We start from the raw sequence: 16,034 nt of genomic DNA, 5'->3' as shown, positions 1-16,034 counted from the left end.
GGATGGTTGAATTTGTGGATGCAGAATCCATGGATATACATGACCAACTGTAATATTAAATATTTTAACAACAATACATACTAAAACTTTGTAGCCTCTTTTCAGATTTATAGTAACATAAAATATCTCAAGAGGTTTTCAAGGACTAGTCTAATGCACCATTTTATACCAGGCTTGATCTGCCTTGGTTTCAGCAGTTATCATTTCAGACCACTTGCTTATTTTCTCCAACAGCTTCCTTAAAACCTTGAGCCCCCGATACAGCGCAAATGGACCATCAAAAGCAGCCTGCTAAATGGGCAAATTAAAACGGAACTGCCTGAAGCAAGACAGCCTTAGCAAATAAATGGAGGGATATGATCAAAACCAGTGGCTCTGGGTAGGGGGGTGGCAAGCCACTGACTGATTGTCCAACAAGCTCTCAAAGTGGTAAAACATTTGGGCAAAATCTACTGGCGTTCTCTCCTTAACAAACCCGTTCATTTCAGTAGTGTGTGAACAGAGAAAGCTGCTGATGCACTGTGTCCTTTAATTCTGCATTCTGTCACTTTGCCTTTGGTTTAACACTCAGTTGCCCTGTGATGGAATAACTTCCTTTAAATATCAACTGGGTTTCTTTCTTTCTTTCTTTCTTTCTTTCTTTCTTTGTGTTGCATGGGAGATGTTTACATTGGGTTGTGCCCAATATGTTTTTCATTAGGCAACGTTTGCAGCTTAATAATTCTGGATTTGCTTGTATTGAAATTTGAAACAGGAAACAATTATTAAGGTCGGGGAAATTGCATCCTCTTTTGTAGTTTTAGTGGTTATCGATTTATATTTTTTTAAGAAAGAAAGTAAAGATTATCTGTGAATTTAAAAATTATGGATGAGAGTTTTCTTAAATAATGTGTGTGTTGATGTCTTGGCATCATAAAAATTATTCCTCTGGCCAAATGTATCTTTGAACTGTGAGTGAACATTTCATTGAAAATACTACACTCTTAATCACTCCAGAACTTCAGATGTTTCTTGATCTTTCCAAAAATACCCAGAAGGAATAAATCTACTAACATCAGCTTCTATCTGAATTTAACTGGGATATTTCCTTTTATGCCTGCTGTGTGCTACAAAACTAGGATTAGTTAGCTACACTTTGCCACTTTGTCCTTTTAATACATGGTCTTCACCTGCTGAAAGTGAGCATATTCAGCTCCCTCCCTCCCTCTCAGAAGGGAGGACACAAAGTGAGCGATGTTTTGGGGAGGTCATCTTGACTCTTTGACTTTTTTTAAGACTTATGAGGGGACTTTTGTTTTTGGGACTGTGCACTCCTTGAACTAAGACAGTGATGCCCAAATCCTAGTTCTCCAGGTGTTTTGGACTTCATCTCCCAGAAGCCTCAGCCATCTTAGCCAATAGTTTGGAAGTCCCAAACACCTGGAATACAAAGTTTGGGAATCACTGACCTAAAGGGTCAATGATTCTGCTGAGGACTGAGTTGCTTGGAGCTGGACCTAGCAGACACTAGCTCTATCTAACTGCTGCCTCAGTCTTTTGGCTCTGAGGGCCAGCAGCATGCACCTTGTGGCATGTGAACTCATATTATGAAGAGTTGAACAGGAACTCAACTAACAGGCAAGGCCAAAAAAGGGTTTTGTGGGGGTGTGGTAGAAGAAACAGCTTAAGGTGACTTTGTGCCTGTTCGGTTAAATCTCTCCAGGCCTAGAGAGTCTTTGGGGAGACTTTTTTGGGGTTAAAACTGTTGTGTGTGTAGGGGTAAGGCTATTTGTGTGAACTGGGAGACTTGCTTGTGTGCTTGTTAGTATTCTATTGTTCCATAGTGTTTTGGTAACCTTGTGCCTGTTGGATCAAGGCTGTTTGTGTGAGTGGGGAGGAGGCTTGCTTGTGTGCTCTTCTGTGTGTCCTCTGCCTGAGCACATCCATGGATGGCAAGCCCACACTGAGGCAGAGGAGGAGGCAGAGGAGAAAGAAGTGATGGCAGAGGAGGAGGAGGAGGAGGTAGATCAAGAGAAGGAAGAGGCAGAAGAGGAGGAGGAGGAGGAGGAGGAAGAGGTGCAGGAGAAAGAAGCAGGGGAAGTAGCAACTGTGGAGGAGGTTGAAGCCTGAGGCTGGTGCCAGAATCCTGCTCACTGGGTTGGTGTTAACCTTCTTTCCTCTGCCTGCCATTTAGGTAAAGTTCCTTTTCACCAATGGCAGCACAGCCATGTGGCAGCAGCACCATTGTGGACAACACGGACTTGAGCATCTGGGGATTTTGGTATCTACTGGGGGTGGTGGTTCCAGAACGGATCCCCCATGGATATTGAGGGTCAACTGTACTTTTAATTTTCCTGATTGTTTAATGTCTTTTTAACTTTGGCATTTTGTGAATTTTTAATTATATGTTTTTTTTTTAATTTGATCTAAGTTAATTTGAGTCCCCAACTGGGGAAAAGGTGGGTTAATAATAGCAACAATAACAACAACAATGTATATTCCATTTTTCATCTAGTTACAATTCATAGTTTATACATTTTTGTTATGTCAAGAGTTTTGGTGATGGGACAGCAACAGATTTCCAATAATTGGCAAAGCTTTTGTTGTGATCAATCAATTAAATGTAAGCAAAATTATTGGAAAATCAATGGCTTTATAAAAATTGTTTAACATTCACCAACCATTTCCCCCTATACAAAACAGAGGTTTAGAAAAGTTATTCTTAATTGTATCCCACTTGGGGAAGGGCTCTTGAAATACAGCAGGCTAAAAATTAGTTTTATTTAATAAATAACATAAAATGGCTCAGAGTTCTCTCAAACCTGGAACCCATCCAGGAAGATTTTATTGAACCTAACAGATGTTAAGAACTACTTCTAAATTAATTTTATGGGGGTTTATTGTAAGTTCAAGTGAAATGATGGTTTTCCAATACTATTAGATATAATACTCAACTATAATCATTCTGGAATATTTATCCCTTTATCTGAGCCATGCAATTTTTTTAATCCTGGCAAATTAATTCCTGATAAAAAGCAAACCATTTACAGATAGGGGTTGCATAGGACCCCCAATGAAGCAGGCACATAATTTGAGGAGCACCCCTTGATTCAAAATGCCATATGGATTGCTACAACTGATTTGTCAAGAATGTATGTTCCATAATCCAAGGAGACAGCGGTTCATGCTCTCATAATGTTCTGACTGGACTACTATAGGGCACTCTCCACAGAGCCTCTCTTAAAACAGTCCATTGTGTTTCTAGGCACAGTGTAAGGTGTTAATAAAATAACAGAATCATATAATCATAGCGTTGGAAGAGACAAGGGCCATCCAGTTCAACCCCCTGCCATGCAGGAAATCACAATCAAAGCATATACGACAGATGGCCATCCAGCCTCTGTTTAAAGATTTCCAAGGAGGGCGACTCCACCACACTCCGAGGGAGTATGTTCCACTGTCAAACAGTCCTTACTGTCAGGAAGTTCCTTCTAATGTTGAAGTTGAATCTCTTTTCCTGTAGCTTCCATTCATTGTCCCAGGTCCTATTCTCTGGAGCAGCAGAAAACAAGCTTACTCCATCCTCAATATGACATCCCTTCAAATATTTAAAGAAGGCTATCATATCACCCCTTAACCTTCTCTTCTCCAGGCTAAACATATCCAGCTCTCTAAGCGGCAGTACAGATGGATGGCTCCATGCCGCTCATCTTTGCCCCGCATCTGTGCCGCAGCATCCACATGCTGCAGCACAGACCCACTATCTAAAAGGAGCCTCTCTAGGCGGCTCCTTTTTTGTGCCAGCCCTATGATGGCTCTTCCGCCCAGAGCAGTTTGGGCGCTCGGGCTCCCACATGTCATGGACATGCAGCCCATGTGGGCAGGACTGAGCAAATGTTGGTGCACACTCCCAAACCCTACTATCACCGTCAGGATTCTGCTTCCTGGTAGTCTGTATCACCCTAAATCTCTCTTCATAGGGCATGCTTTCCAGACCCTTCACCATTTTAGTCCCCCTCCTCTGGACACACTCCAGGTTGTCAACATCATTTCTGAATTGTGGTGCCCAGAATTGAATACGGTATTTCAGGTGCGGCCTGACCCAAAGAGAATACAGTGGCACTATTACTTACCTTGATCTAGACACTATACTCCTATTGATGCAGCCTAAAATTGCATTGGCCTTTTTAACTGCCGCATCGCACTGTTGACTCATGTTCAACTTGTGGTCTACTTGGACTCCTAGATCCCTTGCACACGTAGTTTCATTCAGCCAGGTGTCCCCCATCCTATATCTGTGCATCCACACTAAGTGCAGTACATTACATTTCTCCATGTTGAATTTCATTTTGTTAGCTTTGGCCCAGCTTTCTAGTCTATTAATGTGATCATCCTGGAGACTTAAATTCATTAACCAAGTATTCCTGTACTACCTCTTTACTTATTCTGTGCTGCATTTCCCCTATTGTGTCCTCTGCTCCATTTTCCTCAGCTTGAGTACCCTTTTCCTTTGGTGAGAAGACTGAAGCAAAAAAAGTGTTGAGTAGTTCTGCCTTTTCTTTGTCCCGTTAGCATATCTGCGTAGTGGCCCTACAATTTCCCTCTTCTTACTTTTCCTATGGACATACCCCCAAAAGCCCTTTTTATTGTTAGTAGGGCACATGTTAATATTAGCATATAAAGCACTTAATAGCTCAGGTACTTTACCAGTTCTGACCAGCCCAGAGTTTAAGTTTAGCGAGTGAGCTCTGATTATCATGCTTTTGAAGAAAGTCGCCTTTGTAGCTTCCAAACATGGTGAGTCGTTTCAGTGACAGCACCCTGGAACTCTCTTTCAATAAAGATAGCTTTCCACCTAAATGCTGTCATTCAGGTGCAAGTTACAACTATGTAGGTTTTTGGTGCACAGGTAACTGTTCTTCTGTTGTGTGTGCTAATGGTTATTTCCATTTATAATTTAGGAGCTATGATTTTGATTGGATAGAATGACCTACTGAGATCTTTCAGCTAAATTGTCTTATCTTTTCTCTGGAGAGAACAAACGTATAGTGTGATGTGTAGCAAAAATTGTAGTTAATGCTGCTCGCTTGAGAGATCAATTTATTGTACAAAACGGGGTTTCGTGTCACGGCGATGAGTTCATTTAAACACTTTTATTGTTAACTCTCACTCTGTTTTAGCTAGTCTTATTTTAGACTGTTTTATTTTGTATCTCATTTTATTAAATTTGCTTTTAGTTAGTCTGTGCCCATTTTAACCCCTATTTGAGTTTTAAGTGTGACTCAGTGTTATCTTTGTATATTTGCGGACATTTTGATATTTTTTATCTTGTATATATGTTGTAATTTTGTAACTGTATTTAGTATTCTAGTGACATGGTCAGCTGACTAATCAATAAACTTGTTGATTTAATATTATTTTGATCATGTTTTGTGTAAGTTGTTAGCCACCCAGGGGCAATTCTGAGAAAAGGTGGGACAGAAACCAAATAAATGGAAATAACCCACTTTGAAATTAAGTAAGAGTGCATCTACACTGTAGAAATAATGCAGTTTGACACCACTTTAAGTACTGTAGTTTCATCCTATGGAATCTGGGATTTTAAGTTTTACAAGTTCTTTAGCTTTTTGTGTCTCACAAAACTACAGATTCCAGGATTCTGTATGATGGAGCCATGGTAGTTAAAGTGGTGTTAAACTGCATTATTTCTACAGTGTAGATATATCCTAAGAAATAAAGTTCCAGTGCATCTTTTAAAATAGTTTACAACTGCCTAAGTAGTTCTCTCAGTCAGTCAAACACCACAAATACAATGTGTATTTGCATCAGATAACTGAGCTGAAAATTTGGGAACGCAAACAATATACAGCTCAGAGAAGAAGGGCACTTCAACTTTCATCTACCATTATGGATGAAATTCCATATAGCTTTTGAAACCTTTCTCTTTGTAAACACTGAAATTTGTGAAGTTCACATGTGATTTAGAGAGGAGGGACCTTTGGTAATTATTTTCTCAGCAAACCAAATGGCAAGAAATGGAATGGCTCAGAAACATTGTAGTTAGAAATGCGCAACTGTTAGGTGAATTCCATTAAGTGATGTTTTATCTTCATACAAAAGTGTAGTAACACAAAAGAATTCCAGAAATATACCCTGACATGAGGCAGAATGAGGTGTTCACCTCTAGCAGCAAATGACATTATGATGGGAGGGCCAAACCTCTGGCATCTGCTTTCTATTGCAAAGCAAAGCTGCATTCTGGGCAGCCTGTCCTGTATCCTCTAATGGCCCTCATGCCCTCAGATAAGAATACTTTTTCATTCCCTATACCAAAGTAAGATTCAACTGTTAATCCAGCTTCTGTAGCGGGAAGTGCAGTGATGACCTCTTGTTCTTCTCTTGAAGTAGCAAAATGTTACAGATCACTTCTGCTTGTACAACAAAATATTACAGATCACAATTGAGGTAACTGCAGTAAGGTATTAACCAGCTGTTGTTTCTTCCAGAAGAGATTCTGTGGGACAAGGTTGGTAAGATTATTCAGAAGGAAGGAATGAAGGGAAGGAACTGAAGATTACAGAGAAAGAACACAAAAAATAAAGAGAAAACCGATGGAATGAATACAGAGAGACATCTAGAATAGCCTGTGCATGAGAAAATGGAACACTACTGGCCTTATTCAGTATTAATCAATAAGCAGTTTCATAAGCAGGGAATGATAGAGAATGAAGCCTACACAATTTAATTTAGTTTAAAGAAGGACAAAGAAAGTTGAGAGGAAAAAGGAAATCTGAAAAATGCATTCATCTAAAGCTCGATTCTATGCTTCAGTGCACAGGACAGGAATCTCAGCTGCTTCTCCAAAAGCAAAACTGATATAGCACACTGATACCAAACTACCTACAGAATGCATTGAGATGTTTAATGCGAAGTCATCAATGCTGTGGAACCTCAAGTCTGGGGATATACTGGCTAAAGGAGCTCTAAGATCGTTTTGGAGAGACTTCAGTTTCAATTTAAATTGGCTTATACACATAGTATATTGAATTGGTGGTAAGGTATGTTGGCTTGGGAAACATTCAAAAAAATTACATCCATCCATGTAATTCCTAGTTTAATACATTACCACAGTAACATGGATTACCACAGTAACATGGAACAGAATCACATGGAAATAGTCCCCTTGTGCTAATCCAGGCTAGAATACAGCACTGCAAAGAATTCCAGGGAAAATGTATGACCAAGCCCTAGAACAGCTTGAGGTCTGCATATTCCAGTTCCAAAGCATTGCCTCTTGCCTTCACAGTTCATTTAAATTCACTGCTTTCTGATTTACTACTTCATTTCAAGTGAAAATCTATTTTCATTTGAAATTGTCTACTACAAACTTTGATTTTCTGTTTAGTAAACACTTCAGTCCACATGCTTACAGAAAGGTTTACACAGCAACAAAGTTGGTGGCACATAAGCAATGAGATTGTTTCAAATGAACAAATAGGGAGACCCATTTCATTTTTGTTGCCTTTGGAGAAATTAATTTTCAAAACAGTTTGCTATTTGAGCCAGTTTTTTCAAGCACCTCCTCCTAAAGGATTAGGAAAATGAACAAATGAATCGAACACATTTAGTTCTATGAATTAAATGGTTCACATTTTTTCTTGATCATTTATTTTAAAATAAATAATTCTTGTTACTGTTATTGTTTAGGTAGATTTTCAGCCTTTTTGTAGGCAGGATTCCAGTTTTGTAATGGTTTTACACACATATCCTACAGTTGCTTTCCTCCGGAGCTCGGGCCAATCACCACCACCACCAGAATTTATACAAAACAAAAACATGTTTGCCACTGAAAGTCTTGGCTAATATGCATACGTGAGCTGAAGCATGTCCAGAGGAGAGAAACCAAAATGGTGAATAGTCTGGAAACCATGTCCTATGAGGAGCAGCTTAGGGAGCTGAGTATGTTTAGCCTAGAGAAAAGACAGTAAAGAGGTGACATGATAGCCCTGTTTAAATATTTGAAGGGATGTCACATTGAGAATGGAGCAAGTTTGTTTTCTGCTGCTCCAGAAAATAGGACACAGAGCAATGAATGCAAGCGACAGGAAAAGAGATTCCACCTGAACATTAGGAGGAACTTCCTGACATAAGAGTGTTTGACAGTGGAACTCACTGCTTCAGAGAGTAGTGGAGTCTCTTTCTTTGGAGGTTTTTAAAAAGAGGCTGGATGGCCATCTGTCAGGTATGTTTTGATTGTGAGTTCCTGCATGGCAGGGGTTTGGACTGGATGGCCCTTGTGATCTCATCCAAACCTATGATTCTATGAGACAACAGCAGAAGCCCAAATCCAGCATAACACTAGTAGCCAAATACAAGCATGACAACACCTTTAGCTTGCTGCCCTTTTCTAAAAACCTGTTCTGAGGCAGGGTGTTCTCAGAAGCCAGGGTTTGAGGACAAGCTGGGATACTAAGGGGAGGGGAAATTACATTCCTCCCCATGGTTCCTCTGATGGAAGCAATTCCATCAGTAGAACAACACCATTTGATTCTAACTGCATTGCAGATGACACTCTATACTTACCTGTTGGTGTTATACTCTAAACCCCCAACTTCTTTGCTTGCCTGCAAAAGATCCAGGATGCCTGCTGAGCTTCCAGTTTCTTTCTTTCCTTTTGAATTGCGCCCTGGCTTGGCTTCTGTGTCAATGTGGAGAGAATCTTCATCTGAGGAGTCATCACTCTGGAAAGTCAGTGAGAGAAGATCTTTTAAAATTGAAAGGGCCATACTGAATTGTTTAATTTGTGGTGTGATGCTAGCATCTCCTAATTTCCCCTCCCCTGGCAATATAAGAATTCATTTGATGATCTAGAAACAAAGGAAGCTGCCTTATATCATCTGACCATTGGTTCACATTGCCTTGATTTTTCTATAATGACTACCAGAGGCTTTCCAGGCTTTCAGAAAGTCTGCTTTAGCCCATCAGAAAGAATGTAGGAACTGATCATGGGAGCTTTTGCCTGCATGGCATGTGTTTTGTCACTCAATCAATCTAAGAAAACTGCTAATTTCCAACAATCCCTCCAAAGAAAATAAACATCATAGTATGCCCAATGCTGCTTGTCTGCCCATAGAATTATAGACATCACAGGCAGAAGAGATTTCCCCACTCCACCCCAGCAAAATGACCCTCTGGAGCAGATCTGGAGAGGGCGGAAAGATGACAAGTGGGGGGAAAGAGAAAGGGGAAAGTCCTAAGCAGTCCTCTGCTTGTGACACATAGGACATGACCGAAAGATCATTTTGATTGTAAAATAACAGATGGAGTGGGGTCTGATGGCTTCCCTGTCATTGGATCTGTGAATCCACTTTGGGTTTCAGTTCAGACTTTAAAAGAGCTATCCAATGCTGTGAAATCTATTCCTCAAATAGGCCCAGCACCCTGCCTAGCTCCTTTCAGCTAAAACTCAAAAAAGATTCACCAGCACAATGTCATGGAAGCCACCAGTGACCATTAATTTGACATTGTTGCTTTTCAGTATATAGGATTAAGTATGTAAGACTAAGTACACAAAGCTATCTATAACAAGTAACAATATAGCTTTATGTCACGTAAGAATGGTCAACATGCAACATCCAAATACAATATTTGTTATGAATAAAAGTGCATATGGAACAGCATTAATAAAACAACAGAATACCTTATACAATACAGATTCCACCTTTGATTTCTTCACTGGTGTGGGATGTGCAGTTTCTTTTGTATCTGATAAAACTAGAAAGAAATTGAAACAGAAAAATATGTACCTTGCTAGTAACAGTATTAGTGTTCATCCACTTTTACATGTGCAACCTATGCCAAAAGGCCTTTAGACACCTCTTCATAATTCTACTATCCAAAATATACAAACATAATACAAACAAGAGATTAAACAACTATCCTTCCCACCTAGCCACACCCAGAAGTCATCTTCAGAACAAAAAATCCCATGTATGCTTGCCTGTTTCTGCTATGTGTGGGCAAATCGCATGGCACTGAGCTCAGTTTTACCTTCTTTAATCAGCCACACATGGATCACCCAGCCCATAAGCAAGAATTCTGAATGGCTTCTAAACAGCTCTAACTTATTCCTATTGCTACAATCAGATAGATCACTAGTTTAGGCAGCAGTTTTCATAACAGAAAAGAAAAATCAATCTTACAGGACAAATCTCTCTTTGTAGTGTTTTTCTTTCTTCTAATTGGAAATTCATCAATTTTCAGTTCTCCATCATCTGAGACATACTCATACTCATCTTTCACAGGTTTTGTTTTATCTTCTTTGAAATTTTGCAGTGATCCAAATATACCAGGATTCAACTGTGTTTTCACTCCCTTTGAACTATTTAAACAACAGAGATGTTGTCAGAAAGGACACTAATGGGCCAGATCATCACATTCTCTCTTTTCCATGAACAGGAAATGGAAGGATCATATAATCAACAGGTGAGTATATGTAGAGAAGCATGCAAAACATTTCATTTTTATTATTACTTGTTAACTGTAATGAGCACAAATCAAAACTAGACTTCACTAGTAAGAGAAACTACAGACTCCACATAATTTAGTATAAAACAGCAGGCATTATATTTCTGTATTGCTATCCTAATTTTCACTCATTGCCTTCAGATTAATAACATCTGGGTATTTAATTAACTGTGCAAATAATTAATGAATTAATACATAGTAAACTTTTTTTAAAAAATCACTTTTTTAAAAAGGAAGTAAAGAATCAAATTACAATTACAAACAAAACCAGAAATTGTTCAGCCATGGCCCATGAGTTCAGAAGAGGCCTAGATGCAGACTCAGAGGCTGAGGAACCAGTAGTGCCTATAGAAAATACATTCAGCCCAAGCACAGCTAACACCTGGAGCCTGAAAAACCTTTGACCATGGAGCTTGAGACTAAAAAGATGATCTTGTCATACCAAGATGCTTATTTGGAGCTCTCTCGTGTGCTGCATCCTCTGGTCCACCTTGCTGGCCTGTTCAGGTCCCAGGACCAGTCTCAACACAGCACTGCAGAACAGAACAATAAACCCAAGCTCACAGATCTACCTGTTTAGATTGGCAGAGCTTGTTTAAACTGGAAAGTATAAAAAGGCATTTTAGCCAAGCCATATATGATGATGAAACATGCAAACTCTGAATGATGGGTGTTCATAATCATTGTCATAATCATTGTTAATCTGTTTCAATTAATGGCCCATACCATTTCTAGACCCAGAACAAATGTGTGTGTATGTGTCTTCAAGTTGCCTGCTGATTTATGGTAATCCCATGGTTTTCACAGGAACTTTTTAGGTAAGGAATACTTAGGTAAGGAATATTTAGAAGTGGTTTTACCACACCAGTTCCTTCCCCTGAAATTTAGCCTACAGAACCAGATATTATTTGGCAGTCTCCCACCCAAGCACTATAGCAATAGCAGTTTCATTTATATACTGCTTCCTACCGCCTAAGCAGTCTCTAAGCGGTTTACAACTGTAAGCTTGTTGCCTCCAACAAGCTGGGTACTCATTTTAGCAACCTCAGAAGGATGCAAGCCCGAGTCAAGCTTGAGCCCTGGCTAGTATTGAACTCACAATCTTATGGTATGACAAGGTCATCTTTTTAGTTTCCAGCTCCAAGTTCAAAGTTTTTTCAGGCTTTGCAGTAAAGGCATTTAACCACTGCACCACCAGGATTGACCTTGCTTAGTTTCTGAGATCAGATGGAATTTGGTGCCTTTAGGATATTTAAGCACAGTAGAACAAATCTATATAGCAAAACAAAACACAAAACCAAACAATCAACACATACATCAACTCTGATGATTCTGCCAATAACCTCTTCTATTGTCAGTACACCAGTTAAATTTAGTCAGTCCAATTCAGTCATGAGCACCAACTATAAGATGTGGGGAGGCAGGTTTGTTGAAGTCTGTATGCTGTGGTGGACACAAACATATAGCCTGCCACCAAGTACATGCTTCTCAAGAGCTCCTCCAGTCCTCAGATAACTATTAATGAACATTTTCACTGGAACTTTCAACTGCATGATACTTGTGACCACCAGTTAAAGATGTGCCAGCCCTACAATACTGATTGTGATCACAATTCTGTGGTTGCACCTGGCACATGTGCCCACAGAGGGGCTTCTTATATGGGCTACATGATTTTCATATTTTGCTATTTTCTACTGTGCTTGGTGTATCCAGTTACAGACAAACTAAGCATCTAACCAAATAAACATGTTCCAAATGCGTTAATCATCGCAAATCACCAAAACTGTACCTACCCCAACAGTTTCTTGTTGGAAAATGAAAACATAAATTTATTGTCCTTGTTTCCTGATAAAGGTGTCTTCTCTAATTTGTGTTCCTCCTCCATTTTCAATAATGAATCAGGTTTGCTGTTCTGAAATGTAGAGAAACAGAAAACAGTTCAGGATAACAATTATTTTATCTGTGTGATATTTGGGTGTGCCAGTTAAAGGATGTGCCAGTTACAATACACACATAGGTAACACAGTGTACATGCAAATATTGCCATAATAAAATCTGTCTCCATCAGAAAATCTGTCACAAAAGGGGGGAAATCAGTATTTTGGATCATCTGGAAGTAGTGCTGCCCAGAATCAGTCTAACAGTAACACAGCAGTGAGGATGCTGGAACTGCCATCATTTAGCTGCAATAAAGCAGTAGTACACTGAATCTTTATGAAGTACAGAAATAATGCAAAGGAACAACCACCACCCTCTTTAGCCTTAAAAATTAGTTTGAGAGCAGTCAGATGGATACTTGAAATGTGCAATCACTTCTAGATTTCAGGTCTAGATTTCAGATAGGAAGGCTACTGATTGCAAAGAAGGAAGGACCATGTGAGTAATTTTTAAAGATATTAAAAATTATCTTTAAAAATCTGGTAAATCTCTAAAGACACAAAGCTAAGGCAGTGGTTTAAAATATGGGCCTTCCACAACAGAAAGCAGTTATGGGTGGGCCAAGCCAATTGGACCACACTGTGTTTTTGTTTTGTTTTGTTTTAATGGCTTTCATCTTTTCTTTTACTAATGGTACCATTTTTGGAGTAAAACTCAACTGAAAGAATGTAGTTTTGGTTAGGATCCATGCTTATACACAGTGATGTTGCTGATGTCGGCAGTGTGAAGAAAACAACTTGCCCTCTCGATCCTTGCCCTTCATGGCTGGTTGTCCAAGGTGGAGATGCAACAATGACACTTTTGAAGCACATTATTAATACATCTCTTAGGGAAGGCCAGTTTCCATCTTGCTTAAAAGAAGTGGTGGTACGCTGCTTCTGAAAAAGCCTTCCCTTAGACCCCTTGGACAGGAACAACAATAGACCAGTCTCACATCTCCCATTTTTGAGCAAAGTAATTCAGAAGGGTGTTGCTCTTCAACTCCAAGCAGTCTCGGATGAAACAGATTATCCGGATCCATTTCAAACTGGTTTTAGGGCAGGATATGGAGCTGAGACTGCTATGGTCGCCTTAATGGATGATATTCATCTTGGTATCAAAAAGGGAACAGGGGAAGTGTGACCCTGCTAGTACTTCTGTACCTCTCAGCAACCTTTGATACCATTGACCATGGTATGCTTCTGGAAGACTTGGGAGAACTGGGAATTGGGGGCACTGCATTGTGGTGGTTCCAATCCTATTGGGCAGATTCCAAATGGTGATGCTTGGGGACAGTTGCTCTTCTAAAAGGGAGCTTAAATTTGGTATCGCTCAAGATGCCATTCTGTCCCCAATCGTATTTTATACACAAAGCTGCTGGGGGAGATCATCCGGAAACATGGCGTGGGTTGTTATCAGTACGTTGATGACACCCAGATATATCTCTCCATGCCTCAGTTTGGTGCTCAGACTAAGGATGGCATCTCTCCTCTGAATGAATGCCTTAAGGTGGTAATGGACTGGGTGAGGAAAAGCAGACTAAAACTGAATCCAGATAAAATGGAGGTATTCATTGTACAGACCCCTAATCCCGGTATGGAGATATGTCAACCAGTCTGGGATGGGATGACATATCCCCTAAAGGACTGTCTTCTCAGCTTTGGAATGATCCTGGATTCGTCCCTTCAGATGTCTACCCAGATAGAAGTGACGGCCAGGAGTGCTTGTTATCAGCTTTGGCTAATACGCCAGCTGCAACCCTTCCTGGAACCAGGGGACCTGAAAACTGTAGTACATGGGCTGGTAGCCTCATGACTTGACTTCTGTAATGCGCTCTACATGAGGCTACCCTTGTGCCTAGTTTGGAAACTGTAGTTAGTTAAAAATATGGCTGCCAGATCAGTCACTGGAAAATCTAGAGGTGACCATATAACATCAATTTTGAAATCTCTTCACTGGCTGCCTATTAGTTTCTGGGTGCAGTACAAGGTGTTAGTGATGACCTTTGAAGCCCTTCATGGCTTGGGTCCAGCCTACTTGTGGAATCTCCTTCTTCCGTATAATCCACCCCGCACATTAGGTCCTGTGGAAAAAACTTATTACAGCTAATAAAGACCAGGCTGGTTATGGTTTCTCAGAGGGCCTTTTTATCTGCTGCTCCTAAATTATGGAATGGCCTGCCGGAGGAGATCCAATATATCACCAACCTTGACTGCTTTAAAAAAAGCCATCAAGATGGACCTCTTCCAACAGGCCTTCCCTGACTGACTGACCCAGCCCCCCCCCTCCCCAATTTGGACTGACTTGGACTATTCCAAGATTGCCCATGACCTCTGGCTCTGGTAATGACTGTTTTATTGATTTAATGATTTTAACTGTATTTATTACAGTTTGATGTACTGTAATTTGTGGTTGTTGTTGTTGTTACCATCCAGTGCAGGGGGTGGTGAACGGCCTTGCCCTCATGCCCAGACCACTGCTGAAGGGGGAGTGTTGTGGTCTCCAAGGCAACTCTATCGTGGCTGCAACCACACCAGACCCTGAAGGCAGCCCCTAAGACAATTCTTCCCACCTGGAAAAGGCCTTCAGGATCTGGCACGAGTGCACCACCACCCCTAGCAATCACAGAGGGCAGTGCTGTGGCCTTCAGAGGGCCTGTTTAGGGTCTGTGTGGCTGCTTGGTGAGCAGGAACATGCCCTTTCCTGCTCACACAATAGCTACGCCATTCCCTCTGGGTGTACTGCCCCACTCGTGACACCCACTCTGGGGTGTCACCTGATGCGGTCTGCACTCCCCTTGCAACACCACTGCTTATGTATCTCAACCACACTGTTTGGCTCATGGTTGTTTTCCAGACCAGTAAGTTACTAAAGTTGAGCTACAACTAGAAGCGTGTTTTTTCTTAAAATAAAATGCAACATATTTGCAGCCAGAAATCCCCTACACATTGTCCCCTCCTCTTGGGAGACAGTAAGAGTGCTCAAAAGAGGTCTGGAAATGGAGGTAATGGGATAAATAAGAATGTGCCCATTTTGAATTGGCATTGATTAGGGATGTGGGAAAACATCTTGCCATTATCAAGATTTTGGTTAAGACAAACTCAGGGCAATGGACACCTTTCAAAGATTTTGAAGCCCCCTCATGAGATCCTGCCCTAGCATTCAGAATGAGGCAGCAATAATTTTTTGGTTACTGTATATACTCATGTATATGTCTAGAAACTTAGGTCAAAAAATTGAACCCAAAAACCTGAGTTGACTTATCCATGGGTCAATGCAAGTATTGTATCTTAACTCTTATTTAAAAGAAGGAACCATACCCTTGTGAAAAGCAAGAGTATAATATGTGAAGCATCGACCCCCTCTAGTCTTTCATTCATCCAGTCTTAAGAGGAAGCACAAAGAGATATGTCAGTTGGACTTTTGTAAGTTCTTTGACATTGTTTTGCTTTGCTTCATCTTTTAGAGCCTTTGCTATATGACCCTAAGTTTTATCCTTGACTTATCCACAGGTCATAGCAATAGCCATAATTTTGGCCCCAAAACTTGCCCTTGACTTATATACGAGGTCGACTTATAGTTGAGAATATACGGTAGGTTTTCCACAGAAA

General features: G+C 40.4%; 1 protein-coding gene across 3 annotated transcripts in view; it reads right to left on the bottom strand.

The window, feature by feature from the left end:
- The window catches only part of PHF2 (PHD finger protein 2), a 170,177-nt gene that overhangs the window by 19,260 nt on the left and 134,883 nt on the right, over positions 1–16,034 (bottom strand). For all 3 annotated transcript variants that reach the window (XM_089523013.1, XM_089523022.1, XM_089523017.1), the window contains exons 14-17: positions 12,300–12,418; positions 10,182–10,360; positions 9,680–9,753; positions 8,563–8,720 (exon numbers count right to left, since the gene is read on the bottom strand). In XM_089523013.1, the coding sequence (XP_089379139.1) occupies positions 8,563–8,720; positions 9,680–9,753; positions 10,182–10,360; positions 12,300–12,418 (530 nt within the window). The remainder of the gene's footprint in view (positions 1–8,562; positions 8,721–9,679; positions 9,754–10,181; positions 10,361–12,299; positions 12,419–16,034) is intronic.

The sequence above is a fragment of the Sceloporus occidentalis genome, unplaced genomic scaffold, assembly GCF_023333645.1.
Source record: "Sceloporus occidentalis isolate IW3139 unplaced genomic scaffold, rSceOcc1.0.p SCAF_1, whole genome shotgun sequence".
NCBI lineage: Eukaryota > Metazoa > Chordata > Lepidosauria > Squamata > Phrynosomatidae > Sceloporus > Sceloporus occidentalis.
The sequence above is the reverse complement of the archived record's forward strand: the minus strand, read 5'-3'. Positions and strand labels throughout refer to the sequence as shown.